Here is an 11,452-nt window from a genome sequence, read left to right as displayed (position 1 = left end):
TTATGGGATGTTACAACATCTGAATGCAACCTCAATTCTTTGCTTTACAACTTTTCTGTATTCAGAAATGTAAAATAAATGAATAAAGCATTTAATTAAAGAATTTATTTTTAAAACTAAAATAAACCTGTAGAAATCATGAGTCAATGATTTTTAAAAACACACAGAAGTTTAACAAGAAACTTTTGACACATTAAAAAAAATCAAGTTTTCAAATGTTTAGCATGCAAAAGAGATATCATTGCATGTAGATTTTGAACTTGGTGAGTTTATATTTCAAGTCCTAAACATTGTGAAATGGGTCTTGATTTTGCTCATGTGCCAAGAAAAGATTTATATCAGTGTTGTTGATGACAAAGAGGTTATCCAGTGTTAAATTTGTAAATGGATACAGAAAGCTGAAAATCAGTACATAGAAAGTTAAAGAAATTTTGTTTACATATATTTCATATATTCACATATTCAAAACTATTGATCTAGAAGAACCTGTACAACACTCAATATTTGTTTTCCTTAAACTGAAAATTTATTAGAAAAATAAAGAAACAAAAGAATGGCTATTCCATAAAAAGAACAGCCAAAACTCAATATTTTGAGGGTTTCTATTTTACTTAATTCTTTATAATATTTTTAAACTTTTCTCTAACATAATATACGCTATTTTTCTATAATATATGCTGTTTTAATTTTATTGAAATATTTTACTTCCTAAATCCCAAATTGTGAACTGCTAACATTGTTTTCCTTTTTAGTTGCTTGTGTGTCTGTCAATTAAACTAACCAAAAGTAATGTGTAAGGCACAAACAAATATTCTTCGAAAAAGGCATTGGGCAGGAATGTAAATCTTCTAATGATAATGGGCAGCATTGGTTATTGTCACCTTAAATACTTTACAACTACCCTCCGATCAAATTTGTAGTTTTTATTTATCTTGTTCGCTTAAGTAAATGAAGTCTTAAATTTTGGTTACATATTCTGGGTTATGTAGCTAAAAATGTAGCATACTTAGGATCTAACTCTTGGAAAACTTTATTTCAAAATAGTACTCTTAAAGCCTCTGTTAGAAGTCTTCCCCATATAATAAATGAAATAACTTCTGGAACTGTTATTATTGTCCCCAAATAGTTCTTTTCCATAATAAGTTTACTTCCAACTGAAGTATGCATAGGAATTTGTGTTATATAATTTTAAAGGACAACCATATTTTCTTATTTCTTACATCAGTTGCTTTTAAAAACATATATATAGACTGTGAATATGACACACATATTATGATTTCTAATTACAATTTTGATTTCTAAAAACATACGCCTTGAAATGTTCATGTTTAGTCAAGCAAAGGGTAGCATAACAGAAATGAAAAAAAATAAAGGATTCAATTGTGTTGCTAGACAGACCAAGAAAATACCGAATATGAAAGAAAGAACACATGAGTTAAATGATCAGCATTCCTGCTATTTTAATTACCTGGAGTACTCTCTTCTCTGCACGACTCTAATAAGAGCGTTTTTCACTTCTTTGTTTCTAAGACTATAAATGAGTGGATTCAGCATGGGAATCACAATAGTATAAAACACAGAAGCCACTTGATTTCTTCCCAAGGAAGAAGACTTTCTTGGTTTTAAATAAGTAAAAATCATAGTTCCATAAAAGATGGTGACTCCCAAGAGATGAGAGGCACAAGTAGAGAAAGCTTTCTGTTTTCCTGAAGTGGAATTAAATTTCAGGATAGTAGAGAGAATGGACACATAGGATGCAGATATTGTGATAAGGGATGCCATCAGGGTGAAACCAGCTAAAATGTGTATCATGATTTCAATGTCGTATGTGTCCGTGCAGGACAAAGCTAAAATTGGGGACGTGTCGCAGAAAAAGTGATGAACTACATTTGATTCACAGAAATGCAGTCTGCTCATGCAAACCACGTTGACAAAGGAGTTGATAAAGCCAATCATATAGGGCCCAGTGACAAGAGCGTGGCAGAGCCTTTTGGACATAATAACTGGGTAGTGTAGAGGACAGCAGATAGCTACATAGCGATCACAGGCCATTGAGGAGAGAAGAAAACATTCTGCAGCTCCCAAGAAGACAAAAAAGAACATCTGGGTAAAGCAGTCCCTGAAGGAAATATAGTTGGAAGTCAGTAAGTTTGCTAAGGTTTTAGGTGTGATGACAGTTGAGTAACTGAGGTCAATAAATGACAGGTGAGTGAGGAAGAAATACATGGGAGTGTGAAGCTGGAGGTCCAGGTGGATTATCAATATCATCCCCACATTCCCCAGCAAAGTAATTAAATATATCAGGAGGAATACTATAAAGAGAGTCAGCTGGATCTCTTCAGAATCCGTCAGTCCCATTAGGATGAAGTCAGGCACATTCGTGTTATTCCTTCTACTCATCATGTTCAACTGTTTTAAACTGCTGAGAAACCAAAGTTGATACTTAACAGGAATGACTTTAAAGGGTTTCTGTCTATAGGAATGACCTAGCATTTAATTATTAGTTTAGTGTTCTATAATTTGACAATAAATTTACAGAATATGACTAAAGAAACTAATTTTATTGCCAATATAGATATAAGTAGAAATTAACACTTGCATATAAGAAAAATGTAAGATACTGCATAATTCGAATGAACCTGACATTGTTCTGAATGCCTTCTTTTATTAACACATTTTATCCATATGAAAATATCATACCATAGATACTATTATTATCCACAAATTTTAGATGAGGAAAAAAGAGTGTAGAAGCTTTGAGTAATGTATCCAAGTCAGATCAATTACATTTTGATGCTGAATCTACCAAGATATGTTAACTTCAGTGATAAGGCTTATAATTCTACACTCTTGTTTATAAATAATTTCAGGAAGTTGAGAAAGGAGAGAGACGTGTAATAAAAAATGAGAGTAAACAGTTTTATTATACTATTTACTGCCCTTTTGTTTCCAATATTATTTAATATTAATTTTCAACAAATTTCACCCTTGGGGATTTTAGTAGACTACTTTAAATTATAGATGATGTGTAAGTATTAATTTATAAAAATGTGACATTTTCTTGACTTAACTAATCAAAATCTAATTTCTTCCAAAAATTTTATTTTTAACATATGTACTTTGCTCTTAGACTCTGATTCTATCAACTGTACATTTGTTTCACAAGCCCTGGCATTACTCAAATCTTCCAATTTTGAGAATAATACTTACTGTGTGTAAGTCAAAATTGATGAAAAAGCTTTCTTATATTATCTGTCTGAAAATTCGTTAACCTCAAATTTTTGTTATAAATAAAATATGAAAACTAAGGAGATGACATTTTCTATAATACTTGTTTTCCTTGAGATAAGTTGTTTTTACATTTTTGTGCATTCATTACATTTTATTCTAAGATAAACCAACCTATAAACTTTGTTTAGGTCCTGGTCAAATGGAAAGATTACCAATAAGTTACCTGTTAAGGCATCCTGGCAGCCACTGTGACTGTAAGGAGATTATTCTTTCCCTCACTCTGATAATTCCAGAGGACCTCATATATTAGAGGCTGATGGTAATGAACCTTTTGGTAATACCTGGGGATCATTTGCCAAGGAAGATTGCTTGGCATGTTTCCAAGGACAAAAGTTCAAGGACTAAATGCAGCCATGTTAAATATTGCACAAAGGTTTCCCTTTTTACCTTAGAAGCCACATAAATGAAGAAAATTATGGATTGGCCTTTTCTTGTGATGTTCTCAATTTTTTCTGGGGTGGTGGAGAAGCCATTTCCAGAAAAACAGTTACTCTATGACTGACACCACCAAAGATGGAATAATACAGTTTTTATAATTAAAATTTTGTATATTTAAAAGTATGATACTACTATAGAAATAAAGCATGTTAATTAGAGAAGAATCAGAATATAACAAAATCCAAAAAAGAGAATAAAGTCAAAACTGTTGTTAACATTTTGTCAACATTAAAATTTTTTCTATTTTTTTCCTTTGTGTACTCAATGTTTACTTGTACATGAATGTATATGTTGTATAATAATTATACTATATATTCAGTGCATTTTCATCATTTAATAACCAAAATTTTATGCTATACCATGAACTATGTTAAACTTTTATAAACCCCACAATTCTATGGTTCATCTATTGGCTGATGCCTCATAACTTACTAAGTTAACTAAGTGTTCTCCAGCTGATAAATAGACATTTTGAAGCATTACAAAAAAAGAGTACAGATTATTATTGTAATTTGTCAGTGTCGACTAATTCATCTACATGCAATATTTGTGCAAATTTTTGCTATTTTCATATATTTTAAAAAATTTTATGAAATAAAAGTGAGGGCAGAAAGACAAAATCAGCCCTGAGACTAGTAAATGTTTTATAATTAATTTAGTTGCTCAAAACTTACTTCCTCCATATATAATCAGGTCATTTTTTTGTTAAATATAAGTTAAAAATTAAAATATAGAAATATAGCTGAAATATTGTACTGAGTACTATTTGCCCAATTTGAGGAAGCAAAGGAAGAGTCTGCAATAAAACGCAATGTGAATCAGAGTAAAATATTAATGTGAATTTTGTGTTGTCATTAAAATGAAATCAATTTTCATGTAAATGTAAACGTGAGTCTAGAAGGAAGCATGCTCATAATCTAGAACTCATTTAAAAATTTTTAGTGAAAATTATTTTTATGTTATAAATTTTGATTGATTAATTGATTGATGTTTATTTATTTATTTACTTTTAGAGATGGAGCGTCACTCTGTTGCCCAGGCTGGAGTGCAGTGGCATGGTCTTGGCTCACTGCAGCCTCTGCCTCCTGGGTTCAAGAGATTCTCCTCCCTCAGCCTCCCTAGTAGCTAGGACTACAGGTGTGTGCCACCACGTCTGGCTAAGTTTTATATCTTTTTGGTAGAGACGGGGTTTCACAACGTTAGCCAGGCTGGTCTCAAACTCCTGACTTCAAGTAATCTCCCTACCTTGGCCTCCCAAGTGTGAGATTGCAGGTATGAACCACCGCACCCGGTATTTATTTTTAAATTGCATTGCACTGGGGTCATGACTGCTTGCTTTGTAAATTTATGAATTACTTTTATTCAACTAGTATAAATTTCTCATGGATTCTGGGAAAGAAAGATTCAAATGTCAATATCTAAGTCTGTTTTTTTCTGTTACAGTATTCATAGATTTTAAATTATCAACAGGTGGAAACAGAAATAAATACAAGAATCAATGATACAACATATTAGAAGTTCAAATGCACTATAAATAAAACAAAGGAAATGTAAGACAGAGTAGGACATGGAAGTGGTGGATCATTCAGAAGCAGGGACATGAGGAAGCAACCAAAAGGGAGGTCAAAGTAGATCTCAATAAAAAGTGACAGCTAAGCCAAGACTTGACGAAGGGAAGAGTTAGTCATGTAGGTACATCATAGGAAAGTGTTCCACACCAGGGCAGGGGGCATATCAGAGTGAAGGCCTGTGCAGAGGATGTCCAGAAAGTTGGAAGAATGACAAGGATGACTATGTGGTAAGAGCATTGTGAAGAAAAACAAAGTACAGATAGTGCATGGACACTTTTGAGCTTTCTCTCCGAAAAAATAATTTTTAAGGAAGTCTTCAGTGAGAGGGCCATACTGAAATAAGTAAAATAGAGAGCCATAAAAATACTAGGAGAAAATGAGATTCAGAGAAATGAAAGAGTGAAAACAATGTTCTATAAAATTAGTTACTTTGTCCTGCTGTCTTATATCGCTTTATTTTAGTAAAAATTATGTAAGCAAAATAATATACTGGATTTTGTATTTTGATTCACTCTGATAATCTTTGGTTTTTTAGATGCATTTATTGCCATGAATAAATATAAAATTAGTCATGCAGTTACCTATTATATTTATATTTTATAATATTAATATTTCTATACATTCTTTCCTAAAATGCATTTTTCTTTTGTATATGTTGTCTTTAGCTATTATTTTAGATAGCTTTTCTACCCATCCTGCTCATCCCCTATTTTAAAAAACAACTGTGCAAAATCCAAGCCATGCTACAATTAGTTACTTCAAGTAACAGATAAACTTTAAATGCTTTTTAAATGGACTTTTAATACATAGCTATGAGAGAGTCAGAATCCCTATGATATCAAAAATCAATTTTATTGAATTTATTTTCACTGATTTGTTTCTTCAGAATTTGTTGAAATATTTTTGAAATAAATCATTTATAAAATAATATTTTTATAACTTTTAATGCAAAAAGTTGTCTTATAGTTGGTGAAATAGAACATAAACTCAAGGAATACAAATGGTTAACAGAAACATTACAAAGTTACCACTCATTAAACAGACAGAACCAAAACTCAGTATCTTTATTTTGAAACCTGATACAGTGAACATATTTTAAATTGAGTGTCTTTGCTCAGCACATTAAAAAAGGACGAAGATACCTGGGCTATTTCACACAGTAGGTTACTGCCAGAAACTCAGTTTCAAAGACTATAATTAATCATCTGATGTGGGAAAGATCAAGAGTGCTAGGAGAGTGAGGTAGAAGGAATGAGTGGAGAAAAGGCAAGGCTTATTCTGGAAAGACCTGTGTTACAAGATCTAGAGGGAAGTTGCACACAGAGCAGCTAGAAGAGACAATGATGGGAGATATAATATGCCAGGGGAAATTGAGAGAAGCATATTGAGAAGAGTATATAGGGACATTTAGACATAATTTGGGGCACATAAAACATATTACTATGTGTTACAAAAAAAGTAGACTATGGTTTTGTTCCTAGAAACACTAGCAATAAAACATTAATAATGTAAAAAGAGAAATTTGACATATAATTTCATTAATGCTAAGTAAATAAGAATATGCCATTATCTACAGAAAATATGTATTCAATACAATGTAAAAATACATACATTCGAATCAGGAAAAATGTACTATAATAGAAAAGTTATGATGTTTTATTCACTTATAAAAATGATCATTTAATTTAGAATGTATCAATGTGTAGTGCTAAAGTGAATTTCTTTTCCCCTCTGAAGTTTCAAGTCTGCTGAAATGAACTGACAGTAGATAAACAGGAGAAAATGTATGCAAATTTACTAGTCTGCATAAGCACAGGAGCCACTCAAAATATGAGATTCAAAGAAGTGTTAGATGCTTGAGGCATAAATACACTTTTCATGGGGGAGAAATGAATGAGCCCAAAGCATAGACAGTGTGTTTGCAAATGATTCTAGTAGGAAACTGAATGTAACCAGCCGTTTAAGGGTAGGGATAGAACTGCATAGTGAACAAAGGCCATCTATTATGCAGATAAAATTCTCTGATCATCTCTTGGAGCTGCAAAGTATGTGTAGGTATGGTGGCAACTTTTAGTCTCTTCTTCAGTGGTTAATCTTTCCTAGTCAATGAGATACCTAGAGAAGGAGTTTAAGACAATTGCATTTCTTTTCAGAAGATATTTCCTTCTTCTGAAAAGACAGATAAGAAAATTCCAGAGCCTGTCCCTCTCTGTGCTTGGTGGGAGGGAAAGGGAGAGGGTGGGCAACTCTTTGGCTCTGAGGCAGCTTCTAAGGTTTTGTAAACTCTTATTTCAAAGTGATCAGTATGCCAAAGCATCATTCTTTGCAATATCATTTTTGGAGACCCAAGGATGTACACACTCAGATCCATTCACATGAACTATCCTTAGAGACTCCCAAGACTGAACACTGACATTCTCTTTACAGAAGGATGGTTTGTGATATATGGAGAACTGAGAATTCATAATCATTGTATTCTATTATTTAAATTTATATGTACAACACATAACTTTGTGTATACTTAGTTCCATATTCTAGCCATTCGGAAAGTCATTTTGGGAGAAATACAAATCACTATGCCATGTTTAATATATAAATAAGAAATGTTTGAGAAAGAATTCTAGAGATAGAATTTCTAACTGTACTAACATTATTTGAATGAGATTATATACAAAACTGTCCAAACAACAAAGAAATATATACATTTGAGTAAGACAGTCCTCTTGGCCTTAATGAATTCAAAACTGTGCTTCCACACACAAAGAAAAACCAAAGAAAATATTTACTTAAATATTTCATACTGATACATTTGCTAGTTGTTATGAAGTGCGCAAATATAAATAGGCAAACTGGTCTAGTAAAGACTTTACAATCTTGCTGGAGAGAAATAGTATAAGCACATACATTTACTTTTAAAGGAGCCTCATCAAATTAATCTTCAATTCCCTCAACATACATTTTAAATATCATAGCCCAACTCTGATCATTATTCATTGATTCATAGACATTTAAGTCAGTACTGATAAAACTTTTTCAATGGTTATCTTCTAACAACACCTGGAAGCGTTTATAAAATCAGCTTTAAGTCTCTTTTCAAGAAAAGTACCACCTCTCCAACCCCGCACACACAAACAATACACACACATTTTCTTCCTTTAATACTGAAGAATTAATAAAGAATTTCCATTTGATTTGAAGATGCAAGAATCTCTGTATATGCCCGAAGTATTCTAGAAATTATGCTACCACTAAAGAGACATTATATAGTTAATGAGAAATTAAACTCTTTTTAATAGAAAATATACACCATAAACAGAGCATTTTTCTATGTAATCTAAAATTGTGTTCATAGATACAGGATCAAGAACTTAACCATGAGGTTCAAATGCCTCCATATTATCAAGAGATTTGTCTATACCGCCTGATGTTTGTTGTTCCATTAGTGATTGCACTGCAATTATTTCAATCTCTTATTTTTCCCTGTGGCTAATATTTGCCTTGTTATTTTTGTGTTTTGTTTGTTTATTTAGTCCTGTACTCTTTGCTTTAAGATGATCACCTTTTAATATTTTTAGTAAAATCTAACTGTTCTTATGCCTTAATCTTCCGCTTTCTTACTCTTAAGTTGCTAATAGCTGAGAAAACACAATGCCAAATTATATTGTCAATTTAATTTTTTTTAGTTTTTTAAATTAATTTTTAATTTTTATGGAGTTATTGTAAATGTGTATATTTATGGGGTACATGTGATGTTCTGATACAGGCATGCAATGTGAAATAAGCACATCGTGGGGAACGGTTTATCCTTCTTCTTAAGCACTTATCCATTTGTTAATGCAAAAGTAATTGTGGTTTTTGCCATTTTTAAAAAATGAGAAAAACACAATCACTTTTGTACCATTCTAATACAAACAATCCAGTTACATGATATAAGCTAGGCACAGAATGACAAAAACTGCATGTTCTCAATTTAATAATTTTGAACATGTTTCAGTGTGATGGCATGGTCACATATGGTGTTTAGAGACCTCTTATTTCCTTGTACACGTCTATGTCTGAATAATTTATATGCTCAATTGACCTCCAAATCTAGTGAGTCAGTGTTCCATATAAACAAATAATATACTGACTCAATTCACAAACTTCAACACTCTCAGTCCTCATTTAGTTTGTGTTATGCTTTTTGAGGTTACTCTACTATTTTCCTTGTTATTGGCATAATTGAATTCCTGAAGCCATCCAGGTTTGTTTTAATTGTAATGTACATAAATTTTTCATGGAAAAAGTTTTCTATGCATGACTCTAAGAAGAGCATTTTTCACACATTTGTTTCTTAGATTGTAGATGAGTAGATTCAGCATGGAAATGACAATTGTATAGAACACAAATGCCACTGTGTGTGGATCAGTGATGATGTGTTATTAGGATGCAACTAGGTGAAAAATCAGGGACCCATAGAAGATAGTTACATCCATGAGGTAGGATGCGCAGGTGGAGAAGGCCTTCTGCCTGCCTGCTGCCAACTGGATACTCAGGATGGCTGAGGTGATGGTGATATAAGTGACCATGATGACAAGGAAAGAGCTAAGAAGAGTGAATCCAGCTAAGACAAAGATCACCATTTCTAAGATCACCATTTGTCTAAGACAATGATCACCATTTGGAACTCTACAGGCCAGTGCCAAAAGAGCTGTGTGTCACAGAAAAAATTATTGATGCTGGAATCACAGAATGCCAAACTGTTTATCACACAGGCAGATATCAGAGAATATGTGACCTGCCAGTCACATATCGCACGACTCCCTACCAGTTGCATGCTTTCTAAGACGTGACTACTGAAACAAAGGATTGTAGATTGCTACACAATGATCATAGGCCATTGATTCCAGAAGAAAACACTCACTACACACCAACCCAACAAAAAAGTGCATTTGAACAAAGCAGCCAAAAGGAGATGGATCTCTGATTGGATACAGTAGGGGAGTAAAATAAGTCAGTGAATTTATAAAAATATGTCAATAAACTGCTCGGGAAAAGTACCTAGGGTATGGAGCTGAGAATCAATTCTGATTAACATGATCAGTTCCAGGTTTCCCAAAATAGTAAATAGATAAATGAAGAGAAATAGCAAGAGAAGACTGCCTTGTAATTCTTGGTGATTTGTAAATCCAGAGAATGAAGACAGTCACCTCAGTGAAATTGTTCCCAGCCTTTTATATCAACTCAGGCCTTTGACTTACCTGCTGAATAATAATAATGAAAGTGAGAGACAGATTCAAATCTAAAGGCCTATAATCAGAGTTGACTCAGACTCCAACAATGAGAGGGTTACAAATGGGAAGTAAAATTTAGTGATTTCAAGTTAGTTGGGGATTTATGCATAATTTTTTTTTTTACTAACTGACAGACATTAATAAAAAAAAAACTCACGTTAACAATTTTGGGGACTAAAAAACATGTGTGTGGAAGGATGCCTAGGAGGAAACATTCCTCCTGAGTTGTACCATTCTCTGCCCCAGTCTATCATCAGGTCTTGTAATTTAATGAAAATAATTGTATCTAATGAATATAGCAATTTATCTAATGAAACTAATTTTATCTAATGAATATACCAACTTATCCAACAAAATTAATTTTATCTAATGAAGACAGTAATTTATTTAATGAAATTAATTGGCAAATTATACAATGAAATCAATTGTATGATACTCAGCAATTTGCTAATGAAATTAACTATATGATACTCTTAGAAAAAATATAAAGTTCATTTAGGAAAGAAAATTGAATGCAATTAACTAGGCCCAACCTGGCCATAGTCATTGCTGAGTGTCCAATCTGCCAGCAGCAGAGAACAACATGAAGTCACTAATAGAGAACTATTACCCAGTGGGAGTAACCAGGTACTTGTCAGGAGTTTGTTTATATTGGACTGTTTCCATCATCTAAGAGTAGTATTTTGTTCTTACTGCAATGTATATTTACTCTGGATACAGATTATCCTTCTCTTCAAGCAATTCTGCCTAAACTACCTTCCAAGTTATAGAATGCCTTATGCACCATTAGGGTATATCACACGGCATTACACATAATCAAGAAACTCACTTGACAGATAAGGAAGTGCAGCAATGTGTCCATGATCATGGAATTCACTA

The 11,452-nt window shown here is 32.6% G+C and overlaps 1 protein-coding gene across 1 annotated transcript; it reads right to left on the bottom strand.

The window, feature by feature from the left end:
• Positions 1–1,464: 1,464 nt before the first annotated feature.
• Positions 1,465–2,403, bottom strand: LOC135270170 (olfactory receptor 8H1-like). Its single transcript, XM_064365495.1, has one exon. It carries the CDS (start codon positions 2,401–2,403, stop codon positions 1,465–1,467), a length of 939 nt encoding a protein of 312 aa, XP_064221565.1.
• Between the last annotated feature and the right edge of the window lie 9,049 nt (positions 2,404–11,452).

This window comes from Aotus nancymaae, unplaced genomic scaffold, assembly GCF_030222135.1.
Source record: "Aotus nancymaae isolate 86718 unplaced genomic scaffold, 86718_ANA_hifiasm-v0.15.2.pri h1tg000059l, whole genome shotgun sequence".
Lineage (NCBI taxonomy): Eukaryota > Metazoa > Chordata > Mammalia > Primates > Aotidae > Aotus > Aotus nancymaae.
Note: the sequence above shows the minus strand (reverse complement) of the source record. Positions and strands in the feature narration are given on the sequence as shown.